The sequence below is a fragment of the Crocuta crocuta genome, unplaced genomic scaffold (genome assembly GCF_008692635.1).
Source record: "Crocuta crocuta isolate KB4526 unplaced genomic scaffold, BGI_CrCroc_1.0 scaffold99, whole genome shotgun sequence".
In the NCBI taxonomy this organism is placed as follows: domain Eukaryota; kingdom Metazoa; phylum Chordata; class Mammalia; order Carnivora; family Hyaenidae; genus Crocuta; species Crocuta crocuta.
The window spans coordinates 1,740,802-1,765,489 of NW_027551560.1; the positions used below are offsets into that span (position 1 = coordinate 1,740,802).

A 24,688-nucleotide genomic window follows, 5' to 3' on the forward strand; every position below is an offset into this window, starting at 1 on the left:
GGGGTCACTGGGAAGAGAAGGGCTTTCCCTGGGTGTGTGGTAGGAGGGAGGCCTCCCGAGAGAAAAGCGCTCCAGGCCATTCCCCCGCAGTCGGGCAGCCTCACCTGCGTCGCGGAGAACAGTCTGGAGGCCTTGGAGTAGAAGAGGGTCGTGGGACCTGGTGGCCCGGGTTCCACCCACGGTTAGCGAAGTAGGGATGGTTCTGCAAATCAAAATTTCAGTAACAAGACTGCATCCGCTCTCCCGTGAGGAAAATAACCAACGTTGCTCAGTTCTCTGTAGACTTACACAGCACTTTAGCGTTCTCTGTCTGGGTGCTCCATCAGGTAGTAGGATTCTCATTTTACAAGCCAAGTAACTCACCCAAAGTTTCACCGTTAATGTCAAAGCCAGAACCCAGCTGTACTGATTGCAAATTCTGTAGTGCTGACCATCGATCACAGTATCTCCCTAAATCACTTTGATTTACCTAATAGTAGACGCACACTCCCATAGGTCACATCTGCAGAGTTAGGGGCCTGGGGACGCACATTGTCAGGGAAGCTAAAGATGGTATCCTTGCCTTGGGAGACTTAAGGAATAACATAAAGATAAAACAGTTGTAATAAAAGACAAACTGTGATAGGTGCCATATGAAAAACACAAAGAGCACTGAAGATCAAAATATTACTGTCTGGGGAATCAGGAAAGAAAGGCAGCATGGAGGAGGAAGCATTTGGGATTGACCTTGGAGGAGATGGGAATGATTTTACAGCAAGAAGGGATAGCATGAGAACATATATGAAGACTGATCGATGAAAGTCATGGTCAGGAAAAAGCAAATGGTTAAACTACAGGACATGTTGAGAAGTGGCAGAGACAAACTGGAATGGGGCCCTATGCCAAGTGGGAGAATTTGTATTTCATACAGTACTTCGAGTTTTTCCTGGTTTAAAAACCTTGCTTTTCTTTGACATCTCTGTGAATGGATACAGGAATCAGAGGTGGGAAAACTGCCAGGCAGACCTGCAATAGGCCAGTCTGAACTAAAGGTAAGGCAGGAAGGATTTAAAAGAGCTTTGTTGGAAGATGATGTGGAAGCAGCATCCATGGAATTTGGCAATTGAGTAATGGTTTTACAGCAAGAGAGGATAGCATAAGCACATATATGAAGGTGGAAAAGAAAAATCAAAAATAGTGGAGGCTTTGAGTTTAGATAATTGCAGAAGAGATGGAAGAACTGCTTTTCGAGAGATCAGTTGAGATTTGGACACTTTTAAGAGTTTGAAAGATTGTTGAGACAGCCAGATAGAGGTGGATAATAATAAGTTAGAAATAAAAGCTTTGAAATATAGCAAAGGGAGTTGAACTAGAAAATAGATTGGTAAGTTAGCAGCCTAGCAGTGATATCACTGTGAGAGAAAAGAAGAAAACAAAGGGTAGAATCTTGGAGAACATCTTCAATTAGAACTTTGCTACGCGAAGTGCGGTCAGTGGCCCAGCAGTACTGGCGTAACCAGGGAGTTTGTTAGAAAGGTACAATCTCAGCCCCCCTCACCCTCAAAACGTGCTACAAAAACCCTGATTGCTTTGTATCACATTACAGTTTGAGAAACTCTGACTTACATAAAAGAAGCCAACAAGTAAGAGATCTAATCTAGATGAGAGAAACCAGCAAAATGAGAGGGAAGAGGATCCAGGAGGGGAAGCAGGATTAATGCAGAATCACCAAAGCAAGGTAAATTGGAGTTTCATAAAGGCAGGGGCAGGTAGAAATATTTATCAACAATAGTTAATACCACAGAGGTTAAAGTACACAAGGAAAGAAGGTATACTTGAATTTTGTAATTGGGTGGTATGATCCTCTGACTGACCATGTTGTTCCAATCAAAAGCTTGGAAATTGCTCCTTTGTGATAGGGGATGACAGCCTAGAAATATAATCCCACTCCCCGCCCAGTCCTCACATATATGGGACATATGGAAGTAGGCTTGTAGGCTTAGTAGGATTTGATAGAAATTCTTTTCTAGCTGTTTCTATTTTCTCTGTGAACTAAGAAGCAAGATCATTCTGGCAGACTGCTAATTGTCCATCACAGACTCTTCTCCCCTTCTTCCTGGGCACACAGACTATTTTTCTCAGCTTTTCTTCCAGGTAGTATGACTATCAAGTTGTTGCTAGTGGAAAGTGAGCAGAAATGATGCCTGCCACTGCCAGGCCAGCGGGTCTCCATGCATTTTTCCTTTCTGCCAGCTGGATTGTGCAGATGACTACGAGCTGCTGGGGTTGACAGAGCCACCAGAAGGAAGGTGCCCGGATGAAGGAGAGCTGCCCACTGACCAGGAACACCCGCTGCCAATTATTATGTGAGCAAGATATAAATTTCTCTATTAAGATGGAGCTGTAACATTTTGGGGTCTATTTAGCCGCCTCTAGCTAATGTAGTCTATAACTGAGGGGGAGTTGGGAAAGGGGAGGAAAGGTGAAATAGTCTGACCGTGGGAGAGACGATCAACTAGGGAAGCATAGTAGAGTTTTCAGGCACTATTAAGGGCCCACCCGTGTGAGTGGATGTGAACTCACAGTCAGACCAGTCAATATGATTGTGCATTTTCCTCCAGTCATATTCTGTTGCTTATGTGCAAACACTGAGTAGGTGGTTTGGGATTAACCAGGAAGGAGATGTGGCCAGGCAAGTATAAATGGGGAGTGATAGGCAAAGAGGCTGAGGGTAGAAGCCAAGGAGGCATCATAATTTCAGACGAGTTAAGAGGTAAGGGTATGAGAGGGGTAGGGAAAAGCTCAAAGATGGTAGGGTGACTAGACTTGTGTTTCTGATCAGGTTGAGGAATGGACTTTTGGTACCTGAAAAGGTAAGAGATGGGTTGGAGAGTAGGAGGCTTGACATTAAAATTAGAGGTGGGACTACAGTTGTCAGGAATGTCAAAGTGTAGGGAATGATCATGTGAGTGGATTGCTGACATAGCACAGGGCATAAGATAATTTGAAGATAGCTGGTCAAGGAATTGAAAGACAGGAAGGGTTTGAATGCATTTATCTCACAAAGAATTATCAAAGGACTGTTAGTAATGTTGGAGTAGTGAATAGCCTTGGAGAGAGTGGTGCCAAAATCTTCGAAGAATGAGGGGTTGAATTCCCTGAATTCGGGTGTTCAAGGCCATCAGTGCTTTAGTGTGTTAAACTCTTGCAAAGATCATGTTTCATTTAAACAGGCGCTTTTAAGTTTTGTGTTAGCAATGTGGGATTTGTGATTGCTTCTCTTTGACCTCTCAGATTACAGATGGTAACTGCTTTCTTTAAGAGGAAATGCCCATCTGTCTGTATTATAAAACAAACACATGCCAGGCTTCCCAGTTTAAATGAATGCTTTAAAATTTGTCATAAACTACTCTGTTCTACCTCCAACATATATCCTCAAATAGATACATCAAATGTGATGCTAGCTAACTATGCTAGCATTATCATCAAATAATGCAATGTGAATGTTCAAAATCTACATGAAAAACCTTAGGTATAACTTAACAATAAACAGGGATTGACTAGAGACCTAACAAATTGAAAATAACAAGATTTCCTCTAGTTTAGAAAATGACGCACCACATTATGTACATACGGGCTCTGAAGTCAGACTGCTGGGGGTTGAATCACAACACCCATCTCATGAGGTTTTTCTGAGGATAGTATGTGTAATATTTACAGTACATATAAGCATTTAGAAGACTGCTTAGCACACCCCTCAATAAAAGTTATAGTCATTGTATCTAATTCTTATGGAATTGCCTATAACTATACTTGGACTTTTCCAACTTAGAAAATATATTCATTACATCTATACATGTTAAGACTTAACGGCAAGGAGACTTCTGGTTAAACACGGTGCATGGAACACATCTTTTTCTCCACTTACTCCAGACACCTCATTAAAATGACAGTGAAGCAGGGACTCCTGGCTGGCTCAGTTGGTAGAATATGTGACCCTTGATCTCAGGGTTGTAAGTTTGAGCTCAACTAACTTACCAAAACTGAGAAAATTAATACCTAGGCCTTTGTGGTGGGAGGGGTAGAGCCAGCCAGAGTGGACCCATTCACATCGCAGACTCTGATGTGGAAAGGCTCTGAAACTAGAGCTGCCGTAACTCTGAAAGCAGAGGTGAAATAGAGCTGAAAACCGAAATTTATTGTGAAAGTTATATAAAGAACAGTCAGATCCTTCCTTCCCCTGAATCCCTATTCCCCGTTCCACACTGTCTTAACTCAGTACAAGATAGGATGTTTACTTTCTGAAGAAGTTGACTCAGAGCTGCTCTGGATACCAGGCAGAGCTGAGGACAGGGGTGACTCACTCCACAGAAAAGCAGAATTAAATGAAGCCATACATATTAAATCATGAGACCTATTTCCCTTGCATTATTCCTAAATTCGGGCTCTAGGTATTTCAAGAAAATTTCTCATGTGAAAGGTCCTAAAATGAACTAACAGAAGAGAGAGAAGTAGAGAGAGTAAGGGGAAAGGAAGAAGGAAGGGAGGGAGAAAAGGTGAGTGGGAGGGAGGAAGGGGAAAAAAAGAAGAAATAGAGCTAATGCAGGGAACAGAAAAAGATGTCAAAATGAAAAAAAATCTCAAAAATTTTGACTCACATATGCTCAGGAGCATATGCTCAGGTCTTGGTAGGAGGTTCCCCACCAAGACCAGGTGTAAACCAAGATGCAGAAACACACCTGATAAGCAGGAGCTCCAACAAAAGGAGAAAACAGAGAATTCCCAAAATGAAGGTTAAGACAAAGGTTCCAGGATGATCCTTGTGTAGCAGCCTAGAGAGTAGTCAGACCATTCCAACACAGGAAGATGGAAGGCTCCAGAAGGGATGTCACCAAGAAAAAACAAAAACAAGGAACTGATCAATTACCTAACATGTCTGAGCCTTATGAACAAAATTTCAAAACTCTGATGGAACATATAGAGATGAAATGGGACAAGTATAGGGAAAAGCAAGCAACCTCAGAAAGAAGGGATTATAAACTCCAGGGGAAACAAAAGACTTTTGGAGGACTGTATGATAGAATATTTGATGTGACCTCCCTGGAGAAGAATTATACTTCCCTGCCCCATTGTGAATTGCAGTGGCCAGTGACATAGGGGCACAAGTGAATATATCACTTCCAGCCAGAAGTTTCAGGAGCCTTGTCTCTGTCCTTGAACAGATGAGCACTGGTCAAATAGAGGCTGCCTCTGGCCATATAAGTCCTGAGTAAAGACACCATGGAACAGAACTGCAGCTGACCTGCAATCAGAGAGGCGGTGTAAATAAGAAGTCAACCTTTATTGTCAGAGGCCACTGAGGTTTTGGTGGTAGTTTGTTAAATCAGCGTAATTAATCTCTCCTGACTGACAACATGGGGCACTGTGGACAACATATTAGACATTAAAATATATGTGATAAATACTGAACAATGTGATAGAAACATACTGGGCAATTATTAAATGGCACGAAGTGACTAAAACTGAAAAACTAAGATCTGACAGTAGAAATATGATCTTTAGAAATGTGGAATTAAGTAGCAGAACAACTTTTCTTAGGAAACAGCCATCAGAGTAACAGTAGATGGAGTAGGGACTTACTTCTGGTTTTTGTTATGAGCCTAGTAATTATTTGACTCTTAAACCATATACATTGTCACTTTGAAAAGAATAAAAATTACATTTCTTTTTAAAAAATTAATGGTAAGTAGAAGGAGGGAAAGGTTGTATTATTGTTGTTAACCAGTTTAACAGACTGACCATTTATCATCCAACAGGAATACTAATATTGAAAGTAGAACCTAATTTTTTATTAGGACTTTAAAAATATCTTTTTTTCAAGATATTGAATAAATTGAGGCACTGAAAGCTAAACGTTTTCATTCTACCTTCACACTGTCCACTGCAAAATAGAAATGTTAATGCTGCTTTCCTAGTATTTTGACTCAGCTACCTTCTTCCCTTGCCCTTACTGTGGTGTTATTTATAGTGTACTATTTATATGAAGTCAAATGTCACTAACTTGAATTTGAAAAATGACCTACATGTATATGGAATTATCTTGTGAAAGATTATATTTCCAAAAATAATTACTTTTAAAAATATCCTCTTACACTAGACCAAAAAGTCTTTTTTCCTCAGATGGCTTACAGTGATTAAAATTGATATTATGTATAGTTACATATATGTATATAGATAGATATATATCTTGCATATATATCTGAATTATATATATGTATATATAAATATAATTTATAGGTGAACAATGGATATATATCTGAACTATAGGTGAACAATGGATATATATCTGAACTATAGTTACAAATAATTACTTGTAAATAAGTTATTTGTAAATAATTAGTTCTACTTAATGGGTTTGTAGCTCTCTTCTGGTATTTTGTATGTCATTTGTTTATGTCTAAAGGATTTGGAACAGCAAAAGTAGAGCAGCCCAAATTTCTGTACAAAATTGGACAGAATAAATGTAGTAGGCTTTCCATAGTCTTTGGATTCTTTGGTGTGGCCACTTTGTGATCTGAGCTGTCTTCCTAGCCTCATTCCCAGCCATCCCCTATACCTAGCACTAATTCAGTCATTCAACAGAAACTTATTTGGGGATCCCCAATGTACTAGCATGCAGTTCCCTGAGTATATGATGTTGTCTTCCACTTAGCCTTTGCAAAGTGGTTTCCTGATCTAAAATGCTATCCCTCTCCTTCCTATACCTTCTAAAAGCCAACTTGTCCATTAAGACACAAAGGGCACTTTCTTGGAGGAGCCTTTCCTTATCCCTAAAAGTTAAAAGCCCTTACTCCATACTCTCATAGTACCCTCTATATTTTTATCAGAGCCACTCTATTCTCTTTTATATTGTGAACCCCATTAAAGCAGAAACTTGGCCTACTTTACTCACTGGTATGTCACTACAGTGCCAGGCTCATTGTATACATTCAAATGGTCAAAATGGTATGGTCTGTTTTTCCCCAACATACCATGTGCCCCTTGGTGGATGGGTCTGTGATTTATTCACCTTTTTTTCCCTTTAGCATTTAGCACTTAGCATGAGACCCAGCCCATAGAAATTTGTTGAATAAATTAGCTTTTTCTGCATTATCATTAATCTTTAAAATATACACACCGAGGACTATATAGAAATATCCTCATGATACAGACAGATGGGGTGCTGAGGATTATTCCTTTTGTGTTTTACTTAAATAGGAAAATTATATGTGAAAGACCTGAGACTGGAGGTTACAAATGCCAAATTACCTAGCTGTGCTCTGTGATCTTACCACCCTTAACCTAGATAAGCAAAATAGAAATAATTCTTGGAGGAATAATTTTCTTTTTTTTAGTTTAATGTTTATTTTTGAGAGAGAGAGAGAGAGAGAAAGAATGAGTAGAGGAAGGGCAGAGAGAGGGGGAGACACAGAATCCAAAGCAGGCTCCAGGCTCTGAGCTGTCAGCACAGAGCCCCACATAGGACTCCAACCCACAAACCATGAAACCTATGACCTGAGCCGAAGTCAGGTGCTTAGCCGAATGAGCCACCCAGACACCCCTTGGAGGAATAATTTTAAAATAACCAGCTAAAAATGTATCAACAACAGCAACAACAGGTTGGTATTTCTGCTCATTTAGTCAGTTTGAATGGGTAAACACTACCTAAATCCCTTGATTTGTGGTATGGTGTTATTTCTAACACAACTTACTATCAATTGAAAACAAAAGATCAATATACAAAAATCAATTGTATTTCTATACATTAGCAGTGAGCACCTGGGTGGCTCAATTGGTTGGGCATCTGGATCAGCTCAGGTCATGATCTTGCGGTCCGTGAGTTAGAGCCCTGCGTCGGGCTCTGTGTGACAGCTCAGAGACTGGAGTCTGCTTCAGATTCTGTGTCTTCCTCTCTCTCTGCCCTTCCCCCAATAGTGATCTGTTTTTCTCTCTGTCTCTCAAAAATGAATAAATGTTAAAAAAAAAATTAAAAAAAAGGAAAATAAGCCCGGAGTGCCTGGGTTGCTCAATTGGTTAAGTGTCCGACTAGAGCTCAAGTCATCATCTCATGGTCTGTAGGTTCAAGCCCTGCATCAGGCTCTGTGCTGACAGCTCAGAGCCTGGAGCCTGCTTCTGATTCTGTCTGTCTGTCTGTATCTCTCTCTCTCCCCCCCACAAAATAAATAAACATTAAAAAAGTATCTAAAAAAAAGAAAACAAGTCCATGTATGATAGCATCAAAAACAATAAAACATTAAGGATCAGATTACCCAAAGAAGCATAAGACTTATACACTAAAAACTAGAAAACATAGTTGAAAGAAATTAAATAAGATCTAAATAAATGGAAAGACAGTCCATGTTCATGTATTGGAAGATATAATATTGTTAAGATGATGGCACTCACCAAATGGAGCTAAAGATTCAATGCAATTCCTATCAAAATTCCAACAGGCTTTTTTTCTCCCCAGAAATGCATAAGCTGTTCCAAAAGTCATATGGAAATTCAAGAGACCCCTGAATAGCCAAAAACACATTGATAAAGAACAAACCAGGTGGACTGACACTTCCCAACTCCAAATTTTACTACAAAGCTACAAAATAATCAATACAGTGTGGTACTAGCATAAGGAAAGACATAAGCCAATGGAAAAGAATCAAGGGTCCAAAAGCAAACCCAGACATCTGTGATCAGTTTTCAACAAAAGTGCCAAGACAACTCAATAAGGGAGAAATAGGTTTTTTCAACAAATGGTGCAGGGACAACTGTATATCTACATGTAGAAGAATGAAGTTGGATCCCTATTGCAGAGCATACAATAAAAATTAATTCAAAATGTTCCCAAGATATAAAAGAGCTAAAACTAGAAAACTCTTAGAAGAAAACATACATGTAAGTCTGTATGATCTTGAATTAGGCAATGGCTTCTTAGATATGACAATTAAAGCACAAACAACCAAAGGAAAAAACATAAATTGGATTTCATCAAAACTAAAAACTTTGTAATGCAAAGGCAACTATCTAGAAAGTGAAGACAACCCAGAGAATGGGAGAAAATATTTGCAAATCATAAAACTGATAAAGGACTTATGTCTAGAATATATAAAGAACTCTTACAACTCAACATTGAGGAGACAAATTTATTTATTTTTAATTTTGTTCATGTTTATTTTTTTCTTTTATAGTTTATTGTCAAGTTGGTTTCCATATAACACCCAGTGCTCATCCCAAGAAGTGCCCTCCTCCATGCCCATCACCCTCCTTCCCCTCTCCCCCACCTCTATCAGCCCTCAGTTTGTTCTCAGTATTCAAGAGTCTCACATGGTTTGCCTTCCTCCCTCTCCCCAGCTATTTTTCCCCTTCCCCTCCCCAATGGTCCTCTGTTAAGTTTCTCCTGTTCCGGGGCGCCTGGGTGGCTCAGTCGGTTAAGCGTCCGACTTCGGCTCAGGTCATGATCTCACGGTTCATGGGTTCGAGCCCCGCATCGGGCTCTGTGCTGACAGCCAGCTCAGAGCCTGGAGCCTGCTTCAGATTCTGTATCTCCCTCTCTCTCTGACCCTCCCCGGTTCACACTCTCTCTCTCAGAAATAAATGAAACATTAAAAAAAAAAATTTAAAAAAAAAAAGTTTCTCCTGTTCCACTTATAAGTGAAAACATATGGTATCTGTCCTTCTCTGCCTTATTTCGCTCAGCATAACACCCTCGAGTTCCATCCACATTGCTACAAATGGCCAGATTTCATTCTTTCTCATTGCCATGTAGTATTCCATCGTATAGATAAACCACATCTTCTTGATCCATTCGTCCGTTGAGGGACACTTAGGCTCTTTCCATGATTTGGCTATTGTTGAGAGTGTTGCTATGAACATTGGGGTCCATGTGCCCCTATGCATCAGCACTCCTGTATCCCTTGGGTAAATTCCTAGCAGTGCTATTGCTGGGTCATAGGGGAGTTCTATTAATTTTTTGAGGAACTTCCACACTGTTTTCCAGAGGGGCTGCACCAGTTTCCATTCCCACCAACAGTGTAGGAGGGTGCCTATTTTGAGGAGAAATAATTTTAAATGGGCAAAGGTTTGAGTAGACATTTCTCCAAAGAAGATATGCAAATGGCTAATAAACACTTGAAAAAGTACTCAGTGTTTTTAGTCATTAGGGAAATGTGACTTAAAGCCACAATAAGATACTACTTCACATCCATTATGATGGCTATAATAATAATAAAAAAGAGACAGACAATAGTAAATGTTGATGAGCTGACCCTCATACATTGTTGGTGGGAATGGAAAATGATACAGCTGCTGTTGAAAACTGACAGTGTCTCCAAAAGTTAAACAGAATTACCATGTGACTGGCAATTCCACTGTTAGGCATACACCCAAGAGAATTGAAAACATAATCACACAAAAACTTGTACACAGATGTTCATAGCATGGTTATTCATAATAGCCCAAAAGTGGAAAGAACCCAGACGTTCATCACTCATGAATGGATAAAGTGTGGTAGATCCATAGAATGGATTGCTATTCAGCCATAAAAACAGTGAAATACTGTTATATGCTGCATGAGTGAATCTTGAAAACATTATCCTAAGAAGGCAAATGCTAAAGGATACATACTATATGATATCATTGATATGAAATGTCAAGAATAGGCAATTCCAAAGAGATAGGCAGTAGACTGATAGTTGCCATGGGATGAGGGAAAAGGGAAATTAAGAATGGTTGCTAATAGGTAAAGATTTTCTTTTTTGGGAGGATGAAAATGTTCTGGAATTAGTATGATTGCACAACACAGTAGGCATACTAAAAAGTACTGAATTGTGCACATTAAGATGGTAAATTTTATGTGAATTATATCTCAATTTGAAAATGTTAAGGTGAAATGTAATCCTAAACTTGGAAAAAAATCATAAGCAATTGTAATCAAAGCAGTAAATCTAGAACAGTTTTCTATTTATGGAAGGACAAAATGGCCCTGAAAATTAATGCTCTTGTCCTCTCATAAAAACCATTTGGATGTGGGGGCATCTGGGTGGCTCAGTTGGTTAAGTATCTGACTCTTTATACCAGCCCAGGTCATGATCCAGCTCACTCTTTGGAAGAGGCACAGATCCTTCCCCACATAAGAGCTAACTCCCAGGATGCTAGCTCTGGTTCTAAGGGGTGTTTGGGTTTACTGTGGCCTGGCCAATTAAACTCACACAATCAGTTCCTTACACCTACTCTCCCTTCTCCTGGGAGAGAGTAAACTTTAGAATAACCGTTCCTGAAAAGACCTCAGTATCACTGAAGGTAACTCTTCCAGGGAAAGTGTCCATTAGGATTCTTCCTCTCTGATTTATTTGTTCACAATCCACTAGAACACTTCTGATTGTAGGTTCCATTACTCTTCAACTCTTGGCCTATTCTTTTGATTACTTGGCTGTGCAGGCCATGGGTGCTCTCATCTAAAAAGAAACAAAATATTCTGTAACACTGGCAAATACTTACAAACTGAGGGGAAAGAGCTTCCCTCAAAATGCGTAGGAAGGAGACCACCATGGTGATGTCAGATTTAATTCTAGCATGCTTCTTGTATACTAGTAGCCAAGAGTATCAGATGCCAAATAAAGACTAACTTTGTTGTTAATGTGATTATATACCTATACCCGTACCCAGAATTAACTTACTGTTTTAGTTTCCTTGAGGGGAAAATTTGAGTTTAAAACCTCTTTGTGACTACCAAGTGGAAACCATTCTTCTCAGTTTTAAGAAGTTACTTTCTGCCAGATTTCATCAATAACTCAAAAATATAATTATTACCAAACAAATAAGGAACAAACAGGCAGAAAACTGGTGGCTAAAAACCCAGTAAAAACATACTCTTTCATTCATAACTCAAATCGTCATGAAACACTTCTTACGCCAATAGAATAGACTCAGCCAAGTCTTTAAAATATTTTCTTGGGAGAATAGATTTCACATGAAACTTTTCCAGAGAACTCCATTGTTTCCACTGTTGCTAACAAATGTAACTAAAACTCCAAGAATTTAAAAATATTTTAGGATGTACGTATAAGCAACCACATTTGTGCTAAAATGTTATCCCACTTTGACAGCCAATTCTATGGAAAACCTACTTATAATTCCATCATAAACAGATATGATGCTGTAGTTTTTAAAGTGCTTTCGTGGATTTATTTGTTAAAGTAACAGACTATGGGCCTTATAGTAAAATTACCAATTTCCCTCCCAATTAATTCAATTCCTTTGAGTTGCATTTGGTAAGATTTTGATTTAAAACACAAGGGAGTGATTCATAAATTGCTTTTATTTTTTAAAGAAAAGGCTGGTGTTTCAGAAGAATATTATTTCATACACTCCATTAAGATTATAACCTGGGTCTTTCTGGTTATATTGTGGTTATGTTTTACACTCAGTGACACCTGGTGCTAGCTGGGAAAATGTCCTGTGAAACAGATAGGCTTAGCTCCTGGCTTCAAATGGAACAATTCAGATGCTGCCCAACCCCCAGGTTGACGGGAATTTCAAAAGAAGATCAACCTCTCAGTATGTTGCCCTGTTCCCATTCTTCCATCTAGAAAAGTCATGCTAGCAAGTAAAAACAACACCACCACCACTTAGGGCATTTTAATACATATAATTTATTACATAAATCAGCCAAATTCATGGTGGACAGTGAAATGCCCCTGCAGATCACAAACAAAAATGAATAACATCAATTCAGCCTCTCAGGCAGGCCAGTAGCTGCTGGTTTGTAATCATGAATGGAAGTCTTTTATCCAGGGGTTTTTCAGTAGAAATATTCGAGGACATTTTAGCAGAGAGAAAAATTAAGCAAAATGGTTGCGTATTGTATTAAGATAAATCCTGCCAATTTTGCCTACAGTGTTTGTTTTGGCATACTATTCCTGGCTCTTCAATGGTAAAATCGCTCAAGTTTTATTTTCTTTGGTTTGTCTTGGCTGTTGGAATCTATCCAAAACTACTGTTTCTTGTAATCCTCTATTGAATAGCTCCACAATTTCCATTCTATCTAGGGTGGCTTCTTTTCACATATCCTAAATCTCAGCAATCATAGGAAAAGGAACAGGTATAAAAACTGGGATGTATATTTTCAAATGGCAAATTCAATACTGAGGGTATTCTTCAGGGTTTAGAGATAGCCAAAGATTGAAGTTAAGTTTTAGTGTTGTTGCCAGAGAAATACAATATATTCTCTCAAAATATTTTTAAAACTCTTTGCTGGTCTATAGAATGCTTCCAAATAAACCTTTTTATCTCCTGTTTTTATCAGAGCTGTTTGAATCCTAGAACACGGTGGAAATAAGGGGTAAGTAAACCATAACTGTCTTATAATTTGTTAATTGGGGAAGAGGGGGCAGGGTCTAAAAAGTGGTTCTTTTAAATGACTTGTCAGATCAAATAAATTCTAACAATATTTACTACTTTGGACTTGAAAAACTATACTTCCCTTTGTATATACTGTAATAAGCTTGAAAACACATTAACAGTATACAAATACTGTTTTAAAATACATTTCTTTTGTTCTACTTGAATTACACAAGTATTAACTAATAAATGCAGTTTTAAATTTCCAACAATTATGAGTTTTTTAAAAAGTTTATTTTTCTACTCTTCTGTTGCAAATGATCCTGTTCCTTGGGCATATAAGGATCTTGCTCAGTATTAACAGTCTGTGAGATTGTTGTATTTTTCTTTTAAAGTACTATAGAGGGGGCACCTGGGTGGCTCAGTCAGTTAAGTGTCTGGCTCTTGATTTTGGCTCAGGTCATGATCTCACGGTTCATGGGATTTTCTCACGGTTCATGGGATTGAGCCCTGCATGGGGCTCTGTGCTCACAGTGTGGAGTCTACTTGGGATTCTCTCTCTCCTTCTGCCCCTCTCCTGCTTGCTCTCAAAATAAATATTTTTAAAAAATAGTAAAGTACTGTAGAGATAAGTCAGTAGAAGTATGTGTAACAATTTATCAGTAGACCGTAATAGCTAAGTCTAAGTCAATACATTTAGATTCAATGATATTACACTGCTAGCATTTCACATAGGAGTTATTCTCTTGCCTCACTGTGGAAATTGCTAGGGAAAAAAATATTAAAAGGAACAAAGAACTACAGAAAATATCAAAAGTCAATCAAGTGTTTTTTAAAAATTTATTTATTTTGAGAGGGAGAGAGAAAGCACATGCAAGCAGGGGAGGGGCAGAGAGAGGAGAGAATCCCAAGTAGGTTTCTCACCACCAGTGCAGAACAGAGTCCAACGTGGGGCTTGAATTCATGAAGCATGAGACCTGACCCAAAATCAAGAGTCAGATACTTAACCGACTGAGCCCACCCACACACCCCAACATCAAGTTTTTCTGAGCTTTCTTTTTATAATTTCTCTTGTCTAAATTACCTCCATGTTGGGATATTGTTGGGGTCAACACAAAGGTCATGATAAAAATCAAACATCATTCTAGTATTTGGTGCCGCGTATGCACTGCATTCCAAAGGCAAAGTGTGGGTGATAAAGGGGTGCATTGTTTGTAGAGTATTTAAAACATCGAGGGGCCCCTGGGGGGCTCAGTCGGTTAAGCGTACGACTTCGGCTCAGGTCATGATCTCATGGTTCGTGGGTTTGAGCCCCGCGTCAGGCTCTGTGCTGACAGCTAGCTCAGAACCTGGAGACTGTTTCGGATTCTGTGTCTCCCTCTCTCTCTGACCCTCCCCTGCTCACACAGTCTCTCTCTCTCAGAAATAAAAAAAATAAAATAAAATAAACATTGAAACTTATGAAAAGTCAGCGTGCTCTTTATTGTCAACATCAAGGTAAACAAGAACAGTGATAAAAATATTCCTCCTCATTGGGCAGATGCTCCTACTACCCTTTGAAAACACTACTGGCCATATGAGCTGAAAAATATTACATATCCAATGCACTTGAGATGTTTATTGTGGAAAGATCTCATTCCCACCTTTTTTTTTCATTAAAAATTTTTTTAACGTTTATTCATTTTTAAAAATATTTTTATTTCTAGGAGGGAGAGAGAGAGACAGCATGAGCAGGGGAGGGGCAAAGAAAGAGGGAGAGAGAGAATCCCAAGCAGGCTCCAGGCTCTGAGCTGTCAGCACAGAGCCCGACGCAGGGCTCGAACCAACGAACCGCGAGATCATGACCCAAGCTAAAGTCGGACGCTTAACCGACTAAGCCACCCAGGCGCCCCAACGTTTATTCATTTTTGAGAGAGAGAGATAGACAGAGCATGAGCAGGGGAGGGGCAAAGAAAGAGGGAGAGAGAGAATCCCAAGCAGGCTCCAGGCTCTGAGCTGTCAGCACAGAGCCCGATGCAGGGCTCAAACCCATGAAACGTGAGATCATGACCTGAGCTGATGTCAGATGCTTAACCAACTGAGCCACCCAGGTGCCCCACTTAATCTTCAATTTTTGAAAATGTAAATGTTGAAGAATATGTTAGTACAAATAAAGGCAGCCTTTGGTTACAAATGTAAATGTGAAATATACATAATTAATATTTTTTAGTATTTCAGTGAATCTGAGAGAAGAATGGTAGGCAGGCAGACATTGAATTTTCAAATACTGATACACCAGTGTTTTAAGAGTCACAAGTGTTCATAGCAGCACTCTCAACAATAGCTAAAACATGGAAAGAGCCTAAGTGTCCATCAACGGACGAATGGATCAAGAAGATGTGGTTTATCTATACCATGGAATACTACATGGCAATGAGAAACAATGAAATCTGGCCATGTGTAGCAACATGGATGGACCTTGAGGGTGTTATGCTTAGCGAAATAAGTCAGGCAGAGAAGGACAAATATCATATGTTTGCACGTATAGGAGGATTAGGAGGAACGGAGGCCATGGGGGAGAAGAAGGGGGGAAATGGTGGGGGAAAGGGAGAGAGGCAAACCATGAGAGACTCTTGAATGCTGAGAAACAAACTGAGGACTGATAGATGTGGGGGGGAGGTGGGAGATGGGCATGGAGGAGGGCACTTCTGGGGATGAGCACAGTTGTTATATGGAAACCAAATTGACAATAAACTATTTGTAAAAAAAAAAATTAAATTAAAAAAAGAGAGTCACAAGTAGGTACCTAAGGAAATAATGGAAAGAGTAAAACAGGTCATTCTTGCATTTGATGCATGAGAATTTAGGTTGACTATAGAATCAAACTCCCACTAAGGATGTGACTCCCTAGCAATTCATTCTAAGACTTAGTATAAGACCTTTATTAACACCTTTCATATAAGACACCTATTTTTTTTTAAGTTTTTATTTATTTTGAGAGAGAGAGAGTGCAAGCAGGAGAGTAGCAGAGAGCGGGGGTGGACAGAATCTCAAGCAGGCTCCACACTGCTAGTGCAGAGCCCAATGTGGGACTCAAACTCACAGACTAGTAACACACCTATTCTTAAATGAGCACTTATCACATTATTGACCTGAACCAATACAAATAGGCCAACGGCTAAGGGCAATAAAGTCTATACTTCTGAAGATCATTTGTATTTTTTTTAAATTTTTAACATTTATTTATTATTGACAGACAATGAGAGACAGAGCACGAGCAGGGGAGGGGCAGAGAGAGTGGGAGACACAGAATTTGAAGCAGGCTCCAAGCTCTGAGCTGTCAGCACAGAGCCCGAGGTGGGCCTCAAATTCACAAACCGCGAGATCATGACCTGAGACGAAGTCATACGCTTAACCAACTGAGCCACCCAGGTGCCCCAAATCATTTGTTATTTTTGCGGACTCTTAGGGCAAAGTCCATAAGGATATGAAGAATAGAGGGACCAAAAATCAAAATATAAACACCACAACCAAAAAACCCATTAGCAAAAGAAAACAAAATATTAAAGCATAAGATCACCTTCATTGATATTCTCACCAGCCAGAATTCCCATACTTATATGATTCTCCAACTCTGTTATCTGTAACATTCTGGAGTATTAGAAGGAACTAGTACTTTACAGAGGCAAATATGTTTCCTTCCAAATGCTCTAAGTGGGGAAAAACCTGTAATGAACAACAACAACAAAAGAAAACTACACACATACTTCATATACATGCAAAAAGGCAAATACAGTGACAAAATGGTTAGACTAAAGAAAGCATGTGACTGAGAGAAAAATGTATTAGTAGCATAGGTTAAAAAATAATTTTACTGGGGCGCCTGGGTGGCTTAGTCGGTTAAGCGTCCGACTTTCCGACTTTCGCTTAGGTCATGATCTCGCGGTTTGTGGGTTCGAGCCCTGCGTCGGGCTCTGTGCTGACTGCCAGCTCGGAGCCTGGAGCCTGTTTCCGTCTGTGACTCGCTCTCTCTCTGACCCTCCCCTGCTCACGCTGTCTCTCTCTCCTAGAAATAAATAAAACATTTAAAAAAAAATTTTTACTTTCCTTGGGGGAAGTGCCTTAATTTTTCTTTCCTTTGTGAGGACACTAAGCTAGAATGACATAAAGGTTCACTTCCGGGATGTATTTATTGTCCAGGACATTATTTATAGGTATGTGTCTGTGTATGTACATGAAATCTATTGTAGCATATAAAGGATATATGTTTAACCAAAAGGAAGAAAATAAGTGTACGTTTCTTATTTAGAAGTCAGTTCACAGTTGCATTATCAAATCTAATCACTGCTGGTTTGATATAAATTTTATTGCTTTGTTAGTGAATTGGCTTTTAGAAAATATTTTTATAGTTCTACAGGCAAAACAAGTATATGTCAATTTCTTAGGCAAGCAAGATTTCAGGGTTAGAATATATTCTTAAATGAATAATTTCTAAATCATTACTTACTTTATAAGGAATTTACGATTAGGACCTTCATTAATAACTATGCATTCATTAATAAATATATCACTGTTGTGCTTTGTTAAGGCACTGGCCTTATATATGTATATATACATATTACATATGCTATAAAGTACATAGCATACAAACTAAAGGCAAAAAGAAGAAACTAGCTTAAAACTAGAATCTGACTTGAAACAGTCTCTGCTCAAAATGTATTTTCCAAGTTAGTGATAAGTCCACTATGTAAAAACCTACAATTTTAAAAAATGTTTGTTTTTGAGAGAGAGAGAGCGAGCAAATGGGGGAGAGAAGGGTGGGGGGCAGAGGATCTGAAACAGGCTCTGCACATTCAGCAGAGCCTGATGCAGGGCTCAAGCTCACGAGCCGAGCCGTAAGACCTTGACCTGGACCAAATCAGACACTTAACCAACTGAGTCACTCATTTACAATTTAAATGAATTTCGGTATCATGCTTAAGAGATACACAAACTATTCACCAATTTAGAAGTCTGTTTTGGTTTGGTTTTCTTCTCTTCTAGGAACTGGTTTTTAGCAATGAGAACAAGGAACCCTACTCCCCAGGGCTAGAAAGCAGAAAAAAAAACCATAAGTGTTTGAGCACAAAGGGATAGTTTGGGTCTCAGGTAAGAATGGTCAGGGCCAGTAACAACAGAGGAAAGGACAAAAGAAAAATATTAGTAGCAGCATCACACAAGAAAAACTGGAGTCAGCAAGGAAGTCGGTAACTCTAAATAAGTAGACATCCGTTAAGTCAGGGTGGTTTTACTATTGCCCCAACCCAAACAGGAATGAGTTTAAGAAACAACTTTATTTTACAAGTGAAAATTTGGAAAAGTAACACAAATGACAACACCAGCAACAAAAAGGAACAAGATACCTCTGGTCATTATGATGGGGTGTTTTCTTGATTAAAAAGTATGATGAAAAAGTACAGACTATTTGTTGGACCAATCAGTGGTTAGTTCTTAATTTGAAACTGAAATTTATATAATAAGATTTAGACTAAAAAAATCTTGAAGAAAAACTTTACATATTTACAATCCCAATGCAGTCTGGCCTGCCTGTGTGCACCACTTAGCAGGCCATAGGAAAAAAATCTCTGGAGTCAGCCCACCGGATCATTAGCTATAGAGCCTCTGGCTAGACCTCAAGCTTTACAGGCATACTCCCCGTGGCCGGATATCTTTTCCTTGAAATGCTAGCATACGTTATTGTTATTCTATCATTACTTCCCTGCGGCTAGGAATTGCATCCTTTCCCCCAAATCTAGTAGCCTAATGAGAGATATGTTGAATAGACAGGGATGGGAGAGAGATGAAGACTTGCATTCCACAATGTTAGCAACCAACAATAGGACATTCTGAAAACAATTTCAGAAAAAGCAGAGAACCATGTTTAAAAAGTCAAGACTGATCACCCAACCTCTGTGGACCCTGGGGACCATAAATTAACTTTAACCCATAAACTTAATCAGTTGCCTTCACCCATAGACAGATTTTCAGCTGTGCCGAAACATATGCAGGCACATCCCCTGCTCATACAAGCAACATTTAGCTGCATCTCTTCAAAATAACAAATACACACTTATATTTGAGAATGGTAATAATATGAAATTGTAAGATATAATTCATGTATTAAAACATACTTTTATATTATATAGCAATATACATTTGATGGATATTTTAGTTTATTATTCTACTCTTGGTTTTGTTCTTTATATATGCCTGGAAAGAAATTTTAAGCAAAGTTTTAAGTGGAAATATTTAAATGTTCCATTACTTGCTACTACTGGAAAACGCAGTCATTTGGTTATTATGGAAATATCTGCAAATAATTAAAACTCCTGAAATATACCATAGAAGATATAACATGATTCCTTCCTTCCCTCTTCCTTTATCCTGAGGGAAGAGCTAGTAAGCAGAAGCTTTAATTTCTAACAGGTTAGAAAAAGGAATCTTACACTTCTACTAAATTGAAAGTTCTGTCATTAAATGCCTATGTTTTTAAGTCACTCGGTTTCCTAACTACTTCAATGGAATCAGCAGTTATAGATCCAACCCCAACTCCAAGACTGGAACGTCGTAATGATAGTTCCAAGGCAGAAATCTGACGTAACTCTTTACGACACAGCTTTACAGACGTGACACCTTGAAGCTGTCCTGAATTTCCCACTGGCTGCATTTGGGATGAAGGTTGACTATGAGATTTTGTAAAATGATACTCATCAATTTTTTTATCTTCATTGTTTAACAAATGTCCACTAGTGGGTGCTAAAGAGCTACAGATTCGAGGTAATTCTGGGTCCTCTTCCCAGAGCTTCTGATTCAGTTGTGTTCTTAAACTGTTTGTTGAACTGTCTAATTCTCTTTCTCTTCCACTTAATTTCATATTTTCAGTTCTGGATGCCCATTTTAATTCTTCTGGAACTATGACTGCTTCTTCAGGGTTCAGTACTCCATCTCCAGCATCATGATCTTAAAAATAACCCAAAAAGCAAAAAAAAAAAAAAAAAATTAGAGATTTCCTCAAAAACAGGTATTTTAATGGTATCGTAACATTATTATCACTCACTATAAATGATGTCTTTCAGATTTTTTAAGTGACTTTTTTAGACAAACAAGTGTGAATATGAATTATTATTTCACTTATCAATACTTTGCATGTGAATAACTGAGAACTTTTAATTCATGGAACAAAGTTGAAAAAGTCACCTACCGATTCAGTTTTTCCCTGGATTTGGACCTCTCTGGTGCCCTTCCACGCCTGCCCTCCACTGGGCTTACCACTGTGAATCACAGTCCAAACCTTTCCTAAGTGAAGCCAGCACTGGAGAATACTGGCTCTATGTCTAGGGAATCATTTGGGACATGGCACCATGTGTGTGAAAATCTAGTGTTGGTTAGAACTCCTGGCATGATGGCAGGGTTCTGCTCTCTCAGGGCATTCTGGGGGTCCCCATCAAAATGGAGATGATAGTGGGGGTACCCTGCTGGACTGACGGACTCAAGGAGTGAGTGATCAAAGCTAGAGGTCTTCAAATCATAGCATTATCTAATATCAAAGATAAAAATTTACTTAACAGAAGTCCATAGAGGCCCTAGTCCTAATATTATGAAAAATGCTAACTCTAACATACAGTGGCATGTGATTGGTACACTTTTTGTCCTAGGAATACCAAATTTAAAAACAGAAATTGCACACTGGCAGCTCCCAAGCCAAATATGGCCCACAGATGTGTTTTACTTAGCCTATGAAACAAATGTGACCCCAACATTTTATTTTCATTATTTTTCTTTACTTTATTTTATTTATTTTATTTTTTGGTTTTGATCATTTTTTTTTTCTTTTTAAGCCCAACATCTTAAGTTGGAAAGTTTCATATAAAAATATAAATTTCTGGGGCACCTGGGTAGCTCAGTTGGTTGAGCGTCTAACTCTTGATTTTGGTTCAGGTCATGATCTCATGGTCATTATCCCACGTCGGGCTCTACACTGAGTGTGCAGCCTGCTTCGGAGCCTCTCCCTCTCTCTGCCCTTTCTCCACTTGCTTTCTCTCTCTCTCTCAAAGTAAATAAGTACATTAAAAAAAAAAAGACTACTATCAAAAACCAATGAACTGAATACCAAGACGCTATGTATTAAGGATACTGATTACTAAACGTATAATACTTTTTAGGGAATTCAGAATTTGATATATTTAAGTTGCTGTATTTATAATTCAAGCAAACCATGTTTAATGTCATTAATGTAGGGTAGCATTTTGAGATAGCATATATAATACAAGCTATACCTCAAATATGATTCCAACTGTAACTTTTTTAACATTTGTATGGGGACAATATTGAAAAGAATTATGCTAAATGTTAATGGTGGTGGGTAAAATTATTGATGCCTTTTTTTTGGCTTTTTTTCCCTATATTTTCCAATTTTTCTACAATAACTATATTACTTTTTAGAGCCAAAAAACAAAAGTATGTAAGATCTTTCTAGGTGGGAGAGCAAGTTAGCTAAAATAATATCTTCAACATTACTAACAAGACTAGACTTTTTAGGTCATCTGGGTGGCTCAGACAATGGAGCATGTGACTCTTGATCTTGGGTTCGTGAGTTTGAGGCCTACAAGAATTTACTTAAAGTAAATTTACTTAAAAACGGATAAACAAATAAAAAAGACTAGACTTCCCAAGTAGGTTGGTCAGACAGGTGTCATCACTTTATATATTTTCAAGATTCTTTAACTTTTTTCAAAGTTTTTTGCATTTGTCTCACTGAAGAGCAGGACAAGAATCCAAGACCAGGATTAAACCTCTGTACCACCATACACCACACTGGCATTTTAAGAGATGTCTAGCTGACTCAGTAATATAAACATGGGACACTGAAACACTAAATACCTAATTTCAGATAGCTTGAGTTTGAAAGTGGATTTTTTCAAAGCTAAAATGGCCTTATCTGATTGTTCTGTTTACACTTAATACCTGTTTCCATTTTAATTTTTTGTAAGTCATGTTCAAGTGAAAGGTTCAGCTATATACTGCAGGCAGTATTTCAAGTAAATGTTTACATTATATCAGTACCTGTGCATTACTACATCGAAAATCAAAAACTATAGTGTCTGGCAGGATCGGCCCATGTGTATCACATTTCTATCTAAGACAACTTTTATTCTAGAATACTGAACGGGGAGTCGTAAGACAAAGGACCTTAGACCATGTTCTAATTACTGTTGTATTTGTAAGTTACTTGACCTAAGTTTCAATTCTCTTCTCTAAAAACGGGATTAGCAGACACTGGCCCGCCCTGAGTTTGAGGGTTAAATGAACTACTCACGAAAATGTCTATAAATATCATTAAGTATAAGGTAGCATTAGAACTACTTTTCTAAGATACTACTGTTTTAAACTTTAAAGTGATGTTAATTCTGCTTACATTATATATTCAGCATGTATCTTTTCAATATGCATACATATAATGTTTCATTGGTCTCTTTACAACCCTGTTGTAGCTGCCTTTAAGTGGTCTTCTTTATAGGTACAAAATAGGTCTATGTTTCTAAAAGGTTGTGAAATTAACTTTGTATGAGCCTTACTTATTAGAATACTTTCTCTAAAAGAAGGCTAATTCTTTTATGAAACATAAAATATATTATTTTAGAAATACTGCTTCTTTTCTAATTGGCAGACTTAAAGAGGGTCTATTTTAATCACGGCACTTTCTACTTTTGCGAGGTTTTGTATCATTTCATTTAGGAAGGTGCTATTTCTACATAACTACATACAATTAGGCAAGAAAGTATCTTTGTCTCAACAGTGAGTTTTAGTATATTTTTGAATTTCAAGAGGTCATAGTGAAAAAGACCTGACCGATCTTAGAAATATACCTTTTTATTATTCACTATTTATTTTACATTTTTTGTGATAATCAGAAGGCTTAATTTATGATAATATAGGAAACAACAGCTATCTTAGATTACAGGGTTATTTTAAGTAAGGGGATACAAAAGTCCATGGCACATGCTAGCCAATCAATATGTGACGTTTCCTGTACACATTTACATTTGTTTCTTGATTCACTTCCCCTGTGGTTCTGTATCATATGTAGACTAGATAATTAAAAAAAAAAATTAAAAAAAATTTAATTCGGTATAGTTAACACACAATGTTGTATTATTTCTAAGTGCACAATATAGTGATTCAACAATTCTATATACTGCTATGGTAAGTGTACTCCTAATCTCCTTTACCTATGTTACCCATTCCCCACCAACCTCCCCCGTGGTGACAACCAGTTTGTTCTCTGTAGCTAAGAGTCTGGTTTTTTTGGTTTGTCTCTTTTTTCCAAACATTTGTTTTGTTTCTTAAATTCCACATATGAGTGAGATCATATGGTATTTGTCTTTTTCTGACTTTTTTCACTTAGCATTATATTCTCTAGATCCATCCATGTCCTTGCAAATGGCAAGATTCCATTCCTTTCCTTTTTATGGCTGAGGAATATTACATGGTATGTGTGTATGGGTGTATATATATATAGTGTGTGTGATACACATACACATACACACTTACCCCACGATATATATATATATATACTGGACACTTGGGTTGATTCCATAATATGGCTATTGTAAATTATGCTGCAATAAACATAAGGGTGCATATATCTTTCTCAATTAGTATTTTCAAACTTTTGGGTAAATACCCTGTAGTGTAATTACTGGATCATACAGTAATTCTATTTTTAATCTGAGGAAACTCCTAACTGTTGAGGAACTCCACAGTGGCTGCACCAGTCTGCATTCCCACCAAGAGTGCATGAGGGTTCCTTCTTCTCGGCATCCTCGCCAATACTTGCTGTTTCTTGTGTTGTTGATTTTAATATTACATATAGTTCCTGAAAGGTGTGAAGTGATACCACATTGTGGTTTTGATATGCATTTCCCTGATGATCAGGACTATATGACTTTTTCTGTTTATAGAGACCAATACAAATATCGAATTCTAAATAACCAAATCTACTGGGAAAGGCTAAAACTCCAAGTCAGTCACCAAATACTAGATACACCAAATACTGTTAGTGTGACAAGTAGGTAACACTAAAGGTCTTACGTTCAGATGGTACTAGTTGCTGCCGAACTGTTTCCCCTACCAATTCCTTAAGTTTCTTCTTAAGATCTCTGCTAGTTTTCTTATAGAAATAAAGATCTTTTTCCAGCTGCTGGATTTTATCTTCATATGTTTTTAAAGTTTCCATAATGCCTTCCCCATCTTGCTCTATGAAATAGAAATTTACATTTCAAGTCAGTTTAAAATAAATGGCTGAAAATTATATTCT

The 24,688-nt window shown here is 38.1% G+C and overlaps 1 protein-coding gene and 1 long non-coding RNA gene across 5 annotated transcripts in view; one reads left to right on the forward strand and one right to left on the reverse strand.

Annotated features, from left to right (window-relative positions):
- Positions 1-1,457: 1,457 nt before the first annotated feature.
- LOC144219499 (uncharacterized) overlaps positions 1,458-24,688 on the forward strand; it is a 43,671-nt gene continuing 20,440 nt past the window's right edge. The window contains exons 1-6 of one of the 2 annotated variants that reach the window (XR_013331436.1): positions 1,458-1,515; positions 1,586-1,717; positions 2,233-2,345; positions 13,319-13,354; positions 19,988-20,148; positions 20,254-20,334. This is a non-coding gene — a long non-coding RNA (uncharacterized LOC144219499). Of the gene's footprint in view, positions 1,516-1,585; positions 1,718-2,232; positions 2,346-13,318; positions 13,355-19,987; positions 20,149-20,253; positions 20,335-24,688 lie in introns of those variants that run through there. The other variant, XR_013331437.1, reaches the window with a different exon arrangement.
- KIF27 (kinesin family member 27) overlaps positions 18,647-24,688 on the reverse strand; it is an 80,617-nt gene continuing 74,575 nt past the window's right edge. The window contains exons 16-17 of one of the 3 annotated variants that reach the window (XM_077749508.1): positions 24,463-24,627; positions 18,647-20,331 (exon numbers count right to left, since the gene is read on the reverse strand). In XM_077749508.1, the coding sequence (XP_077605634.1) occupies positions 19,853-20,331; positions 24,463-24,627 (644 nt within the window). In that variant the 3' untranslated portion in view covers positions 18,647-19,852. Of the gene's footprint in view, positions 20,332-23,406; positions 23,460-24,462; positions 24,628-24,688 lie in introns of those variants that run through there. The other 2 variants (XM_077749510.1, XM_077749509.1) reach the window with 2 other exon arrangements.